General features: G+C 46.0%; 1 protein-coding gene across 1 annotated transcript in view; it reads left to right on the forward strand.

Annotated features, from left to right (window-relative positions):
- Positions 1-4,749: 4,749 nt before the first annotated feature.
- Positions 4,750-17,292, forward strand: part of STMN3 (stathmin 3) — a 45,130-nt gene continuing 32,587 nt past the window's right edge. The window contains exon 1 of the mRNA XM_077253007.1: positions 4,750-5,046. Within this exon, the coding sequence (XP_077109122.1) occupies positions 5,028-5,046 (19 nt within the window). The 5' untranslated portion in view covers positions 4,750-5,027. The remainder of the gene's footprint in view (positions 5,047-17,292) is intronic.

Here is a 17,292-nt window from a genome sequence, read left to right on the forward strand (position 1 = left end):
CCATCAGACATAATATCACTCCTCCTGGTGGAAGAATAACATTACTGCAGCAACCAGGACTCTGGGGCGCTGCATTTGGAAGGAGGCAGGTATTTCTCGGATGGGGCAAATTTTGCACCAGGGTAAAATTAAGAATTTTGAGGTACTGCAAGAGGAATTTCAACTGCCAAATTCTGAGATATATCAGTATAGCCGAATTTCTCATGCATTTCAGGCTCAGTGTAAGAGAGGGAATATGGAGATACAGGTAGATCTCATGCTGGACTTTATTCTTATGGGGGGCAGTACGAAGGGGGTGATCTCGGGAATATACGAATACCTTCTTTATTCTTTCTTGGATGGGCACCCTATCAGAGCCAGAGCGAAATGGGAAAATGACCTGGGGGTGATCGACAATGACCGATGGGACTCAATATTGGAATACGTACCCAAAATTTCTATGAGTGAGCCTGGGAGGTTGTCACAACTATTTGTTATCCATAGGGCCTACAGAACTCTGGACATGTTATTCAAAGCTGGACTGAGACCCAATTCAGAATGCCCTAGGTGCTCGCAGTCTGAGGCGGGTATTCTTCATATGATGTGGCAATGCCCCAGGCTATCCTCCTTTTGGATTGTGGTGTTGAATAGAGTGGGACTGATATACAACTGTACTATACCACGAGATCCCTTGGTGTGTATTCTAGGATATGTAGAAGAGATTGTAACTGATAATATGTACAAAATAGCTATTGCCAGATTGCTATTTATCACGCGGAAGCTGATTGCCAAGTTCTGGATTAGGGAAGAACCACCAACGAGAAGAGATTTTCTGATGCAAGTGGACCATATTCTCGCTTTGGAAAAAAGTATTTATTTCAAGAGAAATAAGATGGACCTCTACCACAGGTTGTGGAATCCTTGGTTTGAGTTAATTTAAGGGGCTTTATTTGCCCACTTGGGCCTTGGGTCTTCCTGGGAGGGTTATTGGTATGTCATCTTCCTTTTTTGTATGATGTTGTAAACGGTGGCGGCTCACGATAGGTTTCTAAAGGGAGGAAGTGGGGGGGGGGGGTTGGAGTTTGGGTTGGGGTTAAAATGCTCTAAAAATTATACATGTTTACTGTAAACAGTAATGCAATATCCCTGTATTATCCTTACTGTTCAATAAAAAATATCTGATAAAAAAAAAAGAAAACCACTGTAGAGGAGGCCTGTCGGCAGTGTAGGAGCTGTGAGTTAGCGTAACCTCCTTAACAGAGAACCGAAACCACAAACCATCATAACTTCTGCTCCCCTGGAGGTGTTGATGATAAATTATCTAACTATAGGCCTAGGCCATCGTGGATATGAACATTGTCTGGTGATGATGGACCACTTCACCAAATTTGCTGTGGTGACTCCAACCCGGAATCAGACTGCTGAATCAGCGGCTCAGGACATTTGTAGGGACTTCATCCAAGTTTATGGCTGTCCAAAGAGAATTCACTCCGATCAAAGTGCCTGCTTTCAGGGGTGAGTGATGGAAGAACTGCATCGCATGTACCAAATTGAGAAATCCCAGACGACGCCTTACCACCGACAGAGAAATGGAGCCTGTGAACGGTTCAAACAAACCTTGATCCAGATGTTGAGGATGTTAAAGGAAGACAGAAAAGTACGCTGGCCTGAGTTTGTGGCTGAAACTGGTCTGGGTGTAGAATAAACAACCACATCGTACCACTGGGTCCAAGCCCTATACCCTGCTATTCTGCCGACTGGGACGAGAGATCACTGAGCTGGAGTTGGACCCAGAGGAGGACTACCCACGAACGGGGGTGTCTACCTGGGTCCGAGAACATCGTTACCATTTGCAAACACTACATAGACCTGTGCAGGCCAAGTTTCGGGAGCTGGAACACCCAGAGGCAGCTCCTCTACAAGGGACAGCTCTCAAGGTTGGAGATTGCGTGCTAGTCCAAGATAAACGTCCCCGAGGCAAGTTGGAGTACCGTGGGAGAAGACCCCGTACCGGGTGAAGCAAAGGATCAGCTCTGAAGGTAAAGAAGACGCACCCACTCGAGTGGTACATCAGAACATGCTACGTCCGTGCCTCTCAAAGGATCCTGAACAAGTAGAATCACTAAATACCACTGAACCGATTCTGCCTGTAGTTGTCGATTCTGATTAAGAAGAATTTCTAGACTTACCCCATACTGACCCAGAAGAAGAACGGGGGGCTGAAGCTTCTGAGTTGGCTGTTCCACTTGATTTGGGCGCATCCCCGTCTTTGCCCCTTCTACCTGACTGTACCACCCAAGATTATTTTGCTCATTCTGACTTACGACACACTGAATGTACAACAGCCGGAATACCCCCCAAACGATACAATCAAGATCAATTTATTTGACATCGGGTCATCCAGGAAATGGAAGAATGTCAACACTTATTACAAGAACTCTTGCCTGTGGAATGGCGAGCGAAAGGAGAGGGGGAGTGTAAGAAGAGAAAACAGGCTGGGGGTGCCTTTCTTGTGCCAGGTCTGGAACTGTCTGGGCTGTCTCCTCTGCTGTCCGGGGGAAAGTTTAGGGAACCGGATCGATCTTTGTACGGGCTGACGGGGCGTGGCTAAGCGTTACCAGGGTGAGCATAGCGTGCGGGTACAGCGGAGATGCCCATCTATCTGTCTGTGAGAGAGACAGACCACAGAGACTCTGACGAGAAGCCCGCCATGTGCAGGACGGCACCTGGACATCGAGGTGCCAATTGTTCAGTAACAGTCAGTGCTGCACGTGTGCCGCCTGACAGAGACTATGACTGTGACCAGGTACTGCTGCTTCCTGACTCCCCGATGCATATTTGTCGAGCTTCGCTAAGCCTTGACAGGACTGTGGCATATACATTGCTGGTCATCGAAGTCTCCTTACTGCGGACTCCACGGGACGTTTCATCGCCTTCTTCAGGACCACACCGGATCCACGTTGTGTCAACGGCTGTTGGCACCATAATCTACTCCGGAACTATTCCTGTCAGGAAGATGCCTGATATGGATATGTGACTTCATTGAGAACGATTTTCTTTGTTTTACCTGTTTTACCTGCATTGATTTTTTCCAACCAAACCCCTGTATTCCCTATTCTGCCTGCATTTTACCCAACGTTTTCCCTATTCTGCCTACATTTTACCTCACATTTTCCCTATCTCCCTGTGTGGAGTAAGACCTTGTTTATTAAAACCTGTTAACCCTTGATCTGCTTCCTGTCGGTCACTGCATCTGCCAGCCTGCTCACAATGAGACCAAAATTGAATTTTTGGGCTACAACCATAAACGTTACATTTGGAGAGAGGCCAACAAGACCTATGATGAAAAGAATACTATTCCTACTGTAAAGCACGGAGGTGGATTGCTGATGTTTTGGGTATGTGTGAGTTACAAAGGCACAGGAAACTTGGTTAAGGTTCAAGGAAAGATGAATGTAGCACATTATCAGCAAATACTGGAGGCAAATTTGCACTCATCAGCCCGAAGATGCGCATGGGATGTACTTGGATGTTCCAACATGACAACTATCCAAAACACTAGGCCAAGGCCATATCATTAACTCAAAACTGAAAATAAAGATAAAAGAACAACCACAAGATGGATTTCATCAACCCAGGTATCATTTTAATCAGTATAACGACGCTGAACTGACACTGTCTGTAGGTTCCCTTTAAAGTGTCATTCAACATAGGATCCAACCACAGCCCTCCCTCCCCCACAGATTCTGAGAACAGGGCTCTGCAGTCTAGTCTTGGATGGAGCAGAGTTGTGCATGCTTGGCCTCTGCGCTCTTCATTATCCATAGAGCTGCTGAGCACTGTGCTCGGCTTTTCCCATCAATCCATTCATGGCTGAGCTGCAGTCCCGTTCTCAGGATTGCTGGGGGTTTCAGTGGTCAGTCCCCTAAAAGTCAGTAAGCTATCCCTTATTGGGATTAGGGATAACTTGATATATTTGGGAAATAACCCTTTATCAGATAGCAGATGGTATAAATACCAGACATATAATTTAATATAATATATACATTGTTGGGGTCAGCAGAACCAAATCCTAACGGAGATATATAGCTCCATCTCAGTAATAAACTACAAATATATATGCTTAGAGGTGTGCAGAGGCCCAAATAGAAGTTTTTGCTATGGTGCCCCATAAACTCTATGTATGCCCCTGCTTGCAGGGTGGTGATAGTTAGGGGAATCTGGCCTGTTCTCAGAGCCCGACTGTCTGGGGTCCAATGGCCAGATTGTCCTCATCATAAGCCTCATGCCCAGACATATTTCTTGCACAGGGGCCTCAAGCGGTCAGTTTCTGCCCCTGTCTTTAAGAGTCATGGTAAACCAATAGATACTATAGATATGTAGATAAATATGATCTGGATAAATAGAGACAAATAGAAAGTAGAAAGCTGTGAAGATTAGATGATAGATCAATCGATAGATATGAGATAGATAGATACCGTAGATAGAGAGATAGATATGAGATAGATAGATAGATAGATATGGGATAGATAGATAGATAGATAGATAGATAGATAGATAGATAGATAGATAGATACTGTAGATAGAGAGATAGATATGGGATAGATAGATGAGAGAGAATTATGAATAGATAATGGGAAGATTAGACAGATGGATGGATGGATGGATAATGTAGCTAGATGACTGCTCGCAGAAGATGGGGGTGCTGGGTTTGCACTGACAGGGTGGGGGGTTGGTCCTTGCTCTGACAATGGTGCCGGGGGAGGCAGCAGTGCTGGGTGTGACTGTGCATCCATCCTCCTGTATTAGTGTTTGCAGCCGCAGGAATCTAAGAGCAGACCCCAGCGTCTCCCCTCTGCCACCTCTAGTGAGGGAGCCCCCGAGCCCCCCACCCAGTTCTCTCCTGCACCGACCACCCCACCTCCACCTCGGTCTCCTCCCTCCCTGCCTGGATCCCACTCGAGCTGAGTCAGGCGTCACCTCTGCCTTCCTCAGCATTGCAGTAGTCCGCCACCCAGCACCATCTCCACGCCGCATCCTTCAGCACCATGGTCAGCACCATGTCAGGTAGGCGCCGCACAGCCACACTGCTCCTTCCGCCATCCACTGTGAGATCTACGGAGAGACGTCAGGATTATTGCATGCAGACTGCGGGGTCTGGGTGTGGTGGGCTGCCCCCTTTTTTCTATATTGATTCCATGTTCTACATTTTATGTGTGAGCACATGCTAGATCGGTCTGCTAGTCATATATGTGCATCCTCCACCATGTGTTCAGCATGGCTGTATGTACCGGCCGTATGTCTGCTTGGCTAAGCATGTTGTATGTGAGCTGTGTACATGGGACATTACACCGAGGGGGATAATTCTGCGCAAATGCAGCCTGTAAGGGTCCCCTGCACAGATCAGCCCATCCTCACCCACTCACTATGCATACACACACACACACACACACACACACACACACACACACACACACACACACACACACACACACACACACACACACACACACACACACACACACACACACACACACACACACACACACACACACACTATATGCTTAGTGAGTGGGTGAGGATGGGCTGATCTGTGCAGGGGACCCTTACAGGCTGCATTTGCGCAGAAGGGTCAGCTGCATATAGCCTACATACATCTGCTCCCTATGCACATCCATGTACATGCATGCAGTCTGCTCCCTCCCACTTGTCTGGTTTTACATGATCCATGCAGCACATTTTCTTCATTGTTGATCATTTCCCCAATACCAGTGTCACAGAATGCAGCTATTTCATGGTTGCTGCCATTGATTGGACCCTGTGCCCACGCAGCTTTCCTGGGTCTGTCTTTCACCAGCAAGGGTGGGATTTTGTGGGACAAGGCACTTTGCAGTTAGTTCATTATAGGCATTGCAGACAGCTATTATGCCACCTCACAGGTGTCCTAAATGTTGGGGTGTTGTCTCCTTAGGGTCATGTATGAGTATATATATGCACATAGATGAGCCTAGGGAGTGGCAGCTCCAGAACTTGGCATCCATGATGTGTTGCACCGGCCCCCAGGGAAAGGATCCCCCTTCTGCTCCTTACTGTGGGTGTGAGGCGAATCAATGGATGATGCAGACCAGACATGTCACTTCTGCTTTATCCTTGATGTTTCCGAAAAGCTCCGGTTTCCAAACCCTTCCCATTGTCTCTCCTCAGCCTGCAATGCTTACTGACACAGGGCTGGGATATATGGGGTGGAGAACATAGGAAATGCAATAGTAGAATATATAGAGTGGGAGACAGTTATCTATAGGACATCTCTAGGATTAGTTGGCAGTTGACATCTAATTTCCAGATTCTGACCATTGCTGGTGATATATGAAAAGATAAAGTACTAATTTTATTTCGACCATATAAGACAAGATGTCTCCTTTTGTGCTGGAGCCTGGGAATGTCGCTCTCGGTGCATCCTCTTCTTGGTAGGTGGTTTGATTGTATCTGTGCTCTGAATACATTACATGGAGCCTCCTTTCTGCACAATGCACTAAACCTGCGGCTGGCAGCAGCTTATAATAGTACAGGAGCGTTATAGGAGGAGCGGCCAATATCACATATGACGATAGATGTCTCTGGAGGTTCTCAGCATTGAAGACATGGGATATAAAGTAGTGATCATGGTGGGTAGGGTCTCCTGGACTTCCTATCTCCAATCCCACTGAAGAACACTACAGTCAGAACCTGAGATAGCTACTAACAGGAAACAATAGATTGGATTGGACCTCACAGGACATGGAGATGAGATGGGATCCAGGTTTAATGTCCCTTTTATATGAACTGTTTCCAGGGTTCAAGGAGTAAAATGCAGATTGGAAACGTATCGGCGCAAAGTAAATGTAAAGACTTATTCCGGATGTGTTCAAATATTGCAGCAGTGAAAGAGATAGTTAGGGTTAGGGTGGGGTCCCGAATCTGTACTGAAACACAGACTGTCATTTTTACCAGGGCTGTAGCTTTCCGGTGGTGACTATGGGGAGGGTGAACATTTTTTCTGCAATTTCTATCGCAAATCCCATTGACAAATACTACAGTCAAAGCCGACCCCCAACCTAAAAGTACTTGTCTCTGGCACTAAAAGACAATATTTGACTCTAGACTATACAGGGATTAGAAAAATGGAAGGTTCAGTGTCATTTTTGATGGAAAAGTCCAAGTAGGACTGTAGGTGCACTTACTGTGCATGATTATTGGGAACGAGCTTCATTAGGAAGGCTCATTTCACAGTAATTCTACAGTATAAACAGGCTGCACACCACGGGACGAACAAGCAAAAGCTCGTTAATCGGATGTAATGATTTTTCAGTTTGTTTAAAAATCATTGTTTTTGGCCGCCTATTGTCCTGTGTAATCAGAACATTATTGTTCTCGGCAGCACATCGTCCCATGTAGTCCGTCCTTAATTTCCCCTGGGATCAATAAAGTGTATCGTATCGTGCCATGTCATATGTAGACGTAGACAGGACTTGTGCTGCAGAGACCATGATGTTAAATGCACACAAAACGATCATATTACCAATTGTTGTGCATGGAAGTGCCAATCAGATTTCTTGTACCCAAACAGCAGTCAATTAACAGCTGTTGTCGGCCTTGTCTAAACAGGCCCTGAATTACCTCCTTTATGTATTACACTTCAGAGCTCCACTCATTATTCTGCTGGTGCAGTCACTGTGTACATACATTACATTACTTATCCTGTACTGATCCTGAGTTACATCCTGTATTACACTCCAGAGCTGCACTCACTATTCAGCTGGTGGAGTCACTGTGTACATACATTACATTACTTATCCTGTACTGATCCTGAGTTACATCCTGTATTATACTCCAGAGCTGCACTCACTATTTTGCTGGTGGGGTCACTGTGTGCATACATTACATTACTTATCCTGTACTGATCTTGAGTTACATCCTGTATTATACTCCAGAGCTGCACTCACTATTCTGCTGGTGGGGTCACTGTGTACATACATTACATTACTTATCCTGTACTGATCCTGAGTTATATCCTGTATTATACTCCAGAGCTGCACTCACTATTCTGCTGGAGGGGTCACTGTGTACATACATTACATTACTTATCCTGTACTGATCCTGAGTTACATCCTGTATTATACTCCAGAGCTGCACTCGCTATTCTGCTGGTGGAGTCACTGTGTACATACATTACATTACTTATCCTGTACTGATCCTGAGTTACATCCTGTATTATACTCCAGAGCTGCTCTCACTATTCTGCTGGTGCAGTCACTGTGTACATACATTACATTACTTATCCTGTACTGATCCTGAGTTACAGCCTGTATTATACTCCAGAGCTGCACGCTCTATTCTGCTGGTGGAGTTACTGTGTACATACATACATTACTTATCCTGTTCTGATCCTGAGTTATATCCTGTATTATACTCCAGAGCTGCACTCACTATTCTGCTGGTGCAGTCACTGTGTACATACATACATTACTTATCCTGTTCTGATCCTGAGTTATATCCTGTATTATACTCCAGAGCTGCACTCACTATTCTGCTGGTGGAGTCACTGTCTACAGACATTACATTGCTTATCCTGTACTGATCCTCAGTTACATCCTGTATTATATACCCCAGAGCTGCACTCACTATTCTGCTGGTGGAGTCACTGTGTGCACACATTATATTACTTATCCTGTACTAATCCTGAGTTACATCCTGTATTATACTCCAGAACTGCACTCACTATTCTGCTGGTGCAGTCACGGTGTACATACATACATTACTTATCCTGTACTGATCCTGAGTTATATCCTGTATTATACTCCAGAGCTCCACTCACTATTCTGCTGGTGGAGTCACTGTGTACATACATTACATTACTTATCCTGTACTGATCCTCAGTTACATCCTGTATTATACTCCAGAGCTGCACTCACTATTCTGCTGGTGGAGTCACTGTGTGCATACATTACATTACTTATCCTGTACTGATCCTGAGTTACATCCTGCATTATACTCCAGAGCTGCACTCACTATTCTGCTGGTGGAGTCACTGTGTACATACATTACATTACTTATCCTGTACTGATCCTGAGTTATATCCTGTATTATACTCCAGAGCTGCACTCACTATTCTGCTGGTGGAGTCACTGTCTACAGACATTACATTGCTTATCCTGTACTGATCCTCAGTTACATCCTGTATTATATACCCCAGAGCTGCACTCACTATTCTGCTGGTGGAGTCACTGTGTGCACACATTATATTACTTATCCTGTACTAATCCTGAGTTACATCCTGTATTATACTCCAGAGCTGCACTCACTATTCTGCTGGTGCAGTCACGGTGTACATACATACATTACTTATCCTGTACTGATCCTGAGTTACATCCTGTATTATACTCCAGAGCTGCACTCACTATTCTGCTGGTGGAGTCACTGTGTACATACATTACATTACTTATCCTGTACTGATCCTGAGTTACATCCTGTATTATACTCCAGAGCTGCTCTCACTATTCTGCTGGTGCAGTCACTGTGTACATACATTACATTACTTATCCTGTACTGATCCTGAGTTACAGCCTGTATTATACTCCAGAGCTGCACGCTCTATTCTGCTGGTGGAGTTACTGTGTACATACATACATTACTTATCCTGTTCTGATCCTGAGTTATATCCTGTATTATACTCCAGAGCTGCACTCACTATTCTGCTGGTGATGTCACTGTGTACATGGAGCGGCCCCCAGACGCAGGACGACGGGGTACTCGGATCCGGGTCTCTCTCGGTTCTGAGGATGTCACGGTGGCCCGACCCGGTCCGTGGTCCTGCTAAGGGGCGCCCAATAAAAGGTGTAGGTGACGGTGTAGATCGCAGTAAATAATGAGGACACAGGGTTGCAGTCTCTTTACCTCTTTACTGAAAGCTTCTGCATCCGCAATCCAGAGCACTGTTAACAGGGCAGGCGGGAGACAGGCGGATCTCCGCAGGGTGGCCAAGCCGGGCACTCACATGAGAGTGGGCTTCTCGACAGCGCGCCAGCTGCCGGGCTTTGGCCGTGGCCACCCAGTCATCTGACGACTGGCTGCTGGGTCTCCCCATGGGCAACTCTGCGAAGGTCAATCCCCTCAGCGATGGTGGATCCGGGTTCGCTTCTGGGGATGAGGCCCTGTGCCGGGCCGGAGTGTCCCCACGTGGCTGCCTGGAAGTCGCCATGTCTGTCCCCTCTTCTGAGTCGTCTTCCCGCGTTCTCTTTCGGGGGCGGCCCCGTCGCCATGGTCTCCACCCTCCATAGAGAATTAGGAGGCGGATCTCAGCCATTGTTCTTCGCGCTCTTCAGTTTGTCCACGCCCACAAATCCACGCCCTTCTTCTTCTTCTGCACTCCTCGTGGCACTGCAATAGCGGCGATTTTGGCGGGAACTTTTGGTGGCAAATAGCAATAAACAGTCTTTGCAATAAATCACGGTTCAAGCACAATTCAGTCACAGTTCCAAGGCACACGACCTGATTCTTCGGTCTTAAGTAGATCCTGTTCGTGACGCCAAGTTGGAGCGGCCCCCAGACGCAGGACGACGGGGTACTCGGATCCCTGTTTCTCTCGGTTCTGAGGATGTCACGGTGGCCCGATCCGGTCCGTGGTCCTGCTAAGGGGTGCCCAATAAAAGGTGTAGGTGGTGGTGTAGGTCGCAGTAAATAACGAGGACACAGGGTTGCAGTCTCTTTACCTCTTTACTGAAAGCTTCGGCATCCGCAATCCAGAGCACTGCTAACAGGGCTGGCTGAGACCGGCCGGTCCGAAGGCACATCCAGAGTTCCCTTTGCAGGTGGAAATCAGTGCCTACCTACTAGCGCCTGGGTGTTGTAGTACTGCCTTGCTGAGCACCACGGGATAGTCCTCACAACTGTCGTGTATGTTTCTGTTCTTTCTCTCCGTCCCCCAGATGGTTTGGATAGGACGCACCCATATGACGGGGTAGGCCTGGAGTTATTTTATAGGGACCCTAGAGACGCCCCTCTCCCACAATTGCCTCCGTTGTCTTCATTAGGTGATTTAGGTGAGGCAGCCAACCTAAAATTAACTGCCCTGCCGTTGGTTTGAAGTAATGCGTAGAGCCCAATACTTTCTCGGCGTTCCGGCCACCGGCTACGCACCTCAGTAGGATGTTGCCGATCTCGGGGCACGACTCCTACTGGTTCTATCGCCTTTGTGCTGTGATCTCGTTTCTCACTTCTCCACAATATACTTCGCTTCGTGTCCTTTCTTAAGATGCCGCCGCAATGAAGTGCAGGTGCGGCTCCGTAACGATCTGTCCTTTTCGCTAGGCCTCTGCCAGGATCCCACCCCTGACAGGGACCCCCCTGGATCTTCCCGAGCAACGCTCTTCTCTCACTAGATGTTACCTGGGCAAAACCCAGTCAGCTTCTCCCTAACTTCCTACCCAGCCCCCATTTTTACCAGAGTGTGAGGAGTGGCCTAATACATAGAACCCTTTGCTCCCCCTGGTGGCCGGAGTGTGAAGTGTAATGTGTGACTGTGATACCTGGTCAGGTGAACTCCTTTAGTGCCATCAGACGTACCATCACTCCCCTTAGTGGCGGAGCGTAAGTACTGCAACGACCAGGACTCTGGGGCACTGCTGCACTCATACATTACATTACTTATCCTGTATTGATCTTGAGTTACATCCTGTATTATACTCCAGAGCTGCACTCACTGTTCTGCTGGTGGATTCACCGTGTGCATATATTACATTACGTATCCTGTACTGATCCCAAGTGCCACACATCCACTATTATACTTAAGAACTATATTTAAAAACTTTGAAGATTTCTGTTTTAAAATGTCCAAGCATTTTGTCTGCGTAAACCTTGTTTTGCTGATTTGCATTTTGCTAAGATGGAAAAACCAGCCTCCTCCTGCATTATAGGAATTGAGCTAAGCTTTTATGTGAGTGTCTGGAAGAAGCTTGACAGCTCTTACCAATAATATTCTATTGCATGTCGAGTACAGCTCTGGAGTATAAGGCCACAGAAGTGGAAAAGTATAATAGAAACACGTCACCACTTCTGTATTTATCACCCACTCCTGGTTTTAGCTACAAATACTGAGGTAAAATACTGACCAAATACTGAACATGTGAACATCGCCCAATACTGTCTGTAACTCAAGATAATATACACTGCTCAAAAAAATAAAGGGAACACTAATCCCACATCACTGAATTAAATATTCCAGTTGTAATTCTTTATTCATTACATAGTGGAATGTGTTGAGAGCAATAAAACCTAAAAATGATCAACGTAAGTCACAACTAATATCCCACAGAGGTCTGGAGTTGGAATGATGCTCAAAATCAAAGTGGAAAATGAAGTTACAGGCTGATCCAACTGCAGTGGAAATGCCTCAAGACAAGGAAATGATGCTCAGTATTGTGTGTGGCCTCCACGTGCCTGTATGACCTCCCTACCATGCCTGGGCATGCTCCTGATGAGGCAGCGGATGGTCTCCTGAGGGATCTCCTCCCAGACCTGGAATAAAGCATCCGCAAACTCTTGGACAGTCTGTGGTGCAACGAGACATTGGTGGATGGTGCGAGACATAATGTTCCAGATGTGTTCAATCGAATTCAGGTCTGGGGAACGGACGGGCCAGTCCATAGCTTCAATGCCTTCATCTTGCAGGAACTGCCGACACACTCCAGCCACATGAGGTCTGGCATTGTCCTGCATTAGGAGGAACCCAGGGCCAACCGCACCAGCATATGGTCTCACAAGGGGTCTGAGGATCTCATCTCGGTACCTAATGGCAGTCAGGCTACCTCTGGTGAGCACATGGAGGGCTGTGCAGCCCTGCAAAGAAATACCACCCCACACCATTACTGACCCACAGCCAAACCGGTCATTCTGAAGGATGTTGCAGGCAACAGATCGCTCTCCACAGTGTCTCCAGACTCATGTGCTTAGTGTGAACCTGCTTTCATCTGTGAAAAGTACAGGGCGCCAGTGGCGAATTTGCCAATTCTGGTGTTCTGTGTCAAATGCCATGCATACTGCATGGTGATGGGCTGTGAGCACAACCCCCATCTGTGGATGTCAGGCACTCAGACCATCCTCAGTGAGTCGGTTTCTAACTGTTTGTGCAGACACATGCACAGTTGTGGCCTGCTGGAGGTCATTTTGCAGAGCTCTGGCAGTGCTCCTCCTTTTTCTCCTTGCACAAAGGCTGAGGTAGCGTTCCTGCTGCTGGGTTGTTGCCCTCCTACTGCCCCCTCCACGTCTACTGGTTTACTGGCCTGTCTCCTGGTAGCGCCTCCAGCCTCTGGACGCTACGCTGACATACACAGCAAACCTTCTTGCCACAGCTCGCATTGATGTGTGTTATGATCCCAGTGGTAGAGGATCTCTTGTATTCCGGCAAGGTCAACAAAAAACATAGGAACTGCTCTAGGGAGGTGGAAACTGGGCTAACCGCATACCTGATCCTAACACAACAACTAGAAGTAGCCGGTGAACGTGCCTACGTTGATTCTAGACGTCTCGAGCCAGCCGGAGAACTGACTACCCCTAGAGGGAAAATAAGACCTCACTTGCCTCCAGAGAAATTGAACCCCAAAGATATAGAAAGCCCCCAACAAATAATAACGGTGAGGCAAGAGGAAAACACAAACGTAGAGATGAACTAGATTCAGCAAAGTGAGGCCCACTAGTCTAGATAGGCAGAAAATAGAAAGTGAACTATGCGGTCAGCAGAAAACCCTGCAAAAACATCCACGCTGAATATTTCAAGAACCCCCACACCGACTGACGGTGCGGAGGGGGAATATCAGCACCCTAGAGCTTCCAGCGAGCCAGAAAATCACATATCAAGCAAGCTGGACAAAAACACTGAAAAATGCAAATGATCCAAAGTATTCAAAACGGACTTAGCTTTTCTTGCATGAGACAGACGGAAAGGAATCAGGAGGAAACCTTATAGGACTGGATACAACGATGCCAGGCAAGAGACTGAGTCCAGAGGAGACCTAAATAGGGAACACCCGCTGCTTAATGACCCAGCTGGAGCCCAGGCCTGCAACAAGACATGCCTAACACAGTACCGTTAGTGACCACCAGAGGGAGCCCAGAAACACAGTTCACAACAGATGTGCCATCCTGGATGAGCTGCACTACCTGAGCCACTTGTGTGGGTTGTAGAATACGTCTCATGCTACCATGAGTGGGAAAGCACAACCAACATTCCAAAGTGACCAAACCATCAGCCAGAAAGCATTGGTACTGAGATGTGGTCTGTGGTCCCCACCTGCAGAACCACTCCTTTATTGAGTGTGTCTTGATAATTGCCAACAATTTCATCTGTTGTCTATTCCATTTGCTCAACAGCATGTGAAATAGATTGTCAACCAGTGTTGCTTCTTAAGTGGACAATTTGATTTAACAGAAGTTTGATTTACTTGGAGTTATATTCTGTTGTTTAAGTGTTCCATTTATTTTTTTGAGCAGTGTAATTTATGCACACAGTGATATGACAAGCAGAATAGTGAGTGCAGCTGTGGAGTATAATACAGGATGTAACTCAGGATCAGTACAGGATAAGTAATGTAATGTATGTATACAGTGACTCCACCAGCAGAATAGTGAGTGCAGCTCTGGAGTATAATACAGGATGTAACTCAGGATCAGTACAGGATAAGTAATGTAATGTATGTATACAGTGACTCCACCAGCAGAATAGTGAGTGCAGCTCTGGAGTATAATACAGGATGTAACTCAGGATCAGTACAGGATAAGTAATGTAATGTATGTACACAGTGACTCCACCAGAATAGTGAGTGCAGCTCTGGAGTATAATACAGGATGTAACTCAGGATCAGTACAGGATAAGTAATGTAATGTATGTACATAGTGACTGCACCAGCAGAATAGTGAGTGCAGCTCTGGAGTATAATACAGGATGTAACTCAGGATCAGTACAGGATAAGTAATGTAATGTATGTACACAGTGACTCCACCAGCAGAATAGTGAGTGCAGCTCTGGAGTATAATACAGGATGTAACTCAGGATCAGTACAGGATAAGTAATGTAATGTATGTATACATTGACTCCACCAGCAGAATAGTGAGTGCAGCTCTGGAGTATAATACAGGATATAACTCAGGATCAGAGAAATATAATGTATACGTAAATCAACTCGACTTTATATGCAGAGTAAACTATAAAATGTTGATAAATGGGTGAATTATTGGCTCCTTTATCCCTTCATGTTTTTACAGTTAAACAATTGTCACTAACACAATCTGACCTAAGCTCGCTCTCTCTCTCTCTCTCTCTCTCTCTCTCTCTCTCTCTCTAAATGTTAATATATGTTGTCATTTAAAACCAACATCAAGTCACGTCCTGTGTATATGACGCAGAGGCCGCTGCTCTGCTATTCCCTTTGTAACCAGGCATATCTGTCATCTTCCTGTTTTATACCCAGCACACACTCGTCCTCTGTTGCCAGCTGCCTGTCATGTCTGGCATTTAGTAATTAAGGATGAATGCTGGCGCCAGGCTCCCTTTTCCCTAGAGGAGGGACGCTTGTACACATAGCCACTGATTAGAGATGGTTATTTGGGCAGAGGCTTTAAGTGTCCTTGGTGACATGTTTGAGTCTCCGAGCCTTGTCTGTGGCTCAGGGACGCGGCCTCCTTGCACCAGGTGCTGGTTTCCTCCTTAATCTGCTCATTATATCACTACTTGCATCACACAGAACATATAAGGCCGGGGACACACTCAACGTATAAAAAAAGGTCCGTTTTTCACGGCCGAGAATCGCACAAATGTTTCAAAAACAGTGACCCGTGTGCAGTGAGAGGATGCGATTTCCTCGCATCAAATGATCCGTGTGACATCCGTATGCCGAGATTTTCTCGCAAGCTTGCAAAACCGACATCTAATGGATTTATGTGCTCAAATGTTCGGGAAAACATATATACAGTGTATATATATATATATATATATATATATATATATATGTCATTGAGACATATATATATATATTCTGTATTTATATTTCATTCAGCGCGATATCTGAAAAGCCAGTAATTAAATTGCCGGCTTTTCATTTCTCCTGCCTAAACCCGACAGGATATGAGACATAGTTTTCATACAGTAAACCATCTCATATCCCCCTTTTTTTGCATATTCCACACTACTAATGTTAGTAGTGTGTATGTGCAAAATTTGGCCGCTGTAGCTGCTCAAATAAAGGGTTAAATGGCGGAAAAAAATGGCGTGGGCTCACGCGCAATTTTCTCCGCCAGAATGGTAAAGCCAGTGACTGAGGGCAGATATTAATAGCCAGGAGAGGGTCCATGGTTATTGGCTCCCCCGTGGCTAAAAACATCTGCCCCCAGCCACCCCAGAAAAGGCACATCTGGAAGATGCGCCTATTCTGGCACTTGGCCACTCTCTTCCCACTCCCTGTAGCGGTGGGATATGGGGTAATGAAGGGTTAATGCCACCTTGCTATTGTAAGGTGACATTAAGCCAGATTAATAATGGAGAGGCGTCAATTATGACACCTATCCATTATTAATCCAATTGTCTGAAAGGGTTAAAAAACACACACACACATTATTAAAAATTATTTTAATGAAATAAACACACAGGTTGTTTTAGTATTTTATTGTTCTCTCAATCCAGCTGCAGACCCTCGCTTGGCAAAATAATAAACGCACAAGATACATACCCTCAGATGACCCGTCACGTCCCACGAGGTAATCCATCTGAAGGGGTTAATTATTTTACAGCCATGAGCTGCGCTAATGCACTCGCTCGTGTCTGTAATCCCTGGGTAATGAAGGAAATCTGAGTGATCTGTACTTACATTGAGTTGCGGTGATGTGCCCTCTGGTGGATGAACTCATATGAACTCGAGTGTGGGAACTTTTCCAAGGCTGCAGTTCATGAGAACATCCACCAGAGTTCGCATCACCGCAACTCAATGTAAGTACAGATCACTCAGATTTCCTTCATTACCCGGGGATTACAGACACGAGCGAGTGCATTAGCGCAGCTCATGGCTGTAAAATAATTAACCCCTTCAGATGGATTACCTCGTGGGACGTGACGGGTCATCTGAGGGTATGTATCTTGTGCGTTTATTATTTTGCCAAGCGAGGGTCTGCAGCTGGATTGAGAGAACAATAAAATACTAAAACAACCTGTGTGTTTATTTCATTAAAATAATTTTTAATAATGTGTGTGTGTGTTTTTTAACCCTTTCAGACAATTGGATTAATAATGGA

The sequence above is a fragment of the Ranitomeya variabilis genome, chromosome 4 (genome assembly GCF_051348905.1).
Source record: "Ranitomeya variabilis isolate aRanVar5 chromosome 4, aRanVar5.hap1, whole genome shotgun sequence".
NCBI lineage: Eukaryota > Metazoa > Chordata > Amphibia > Anura > Dendrobatidae > Ranitomeya > Ranitomeya variabilis.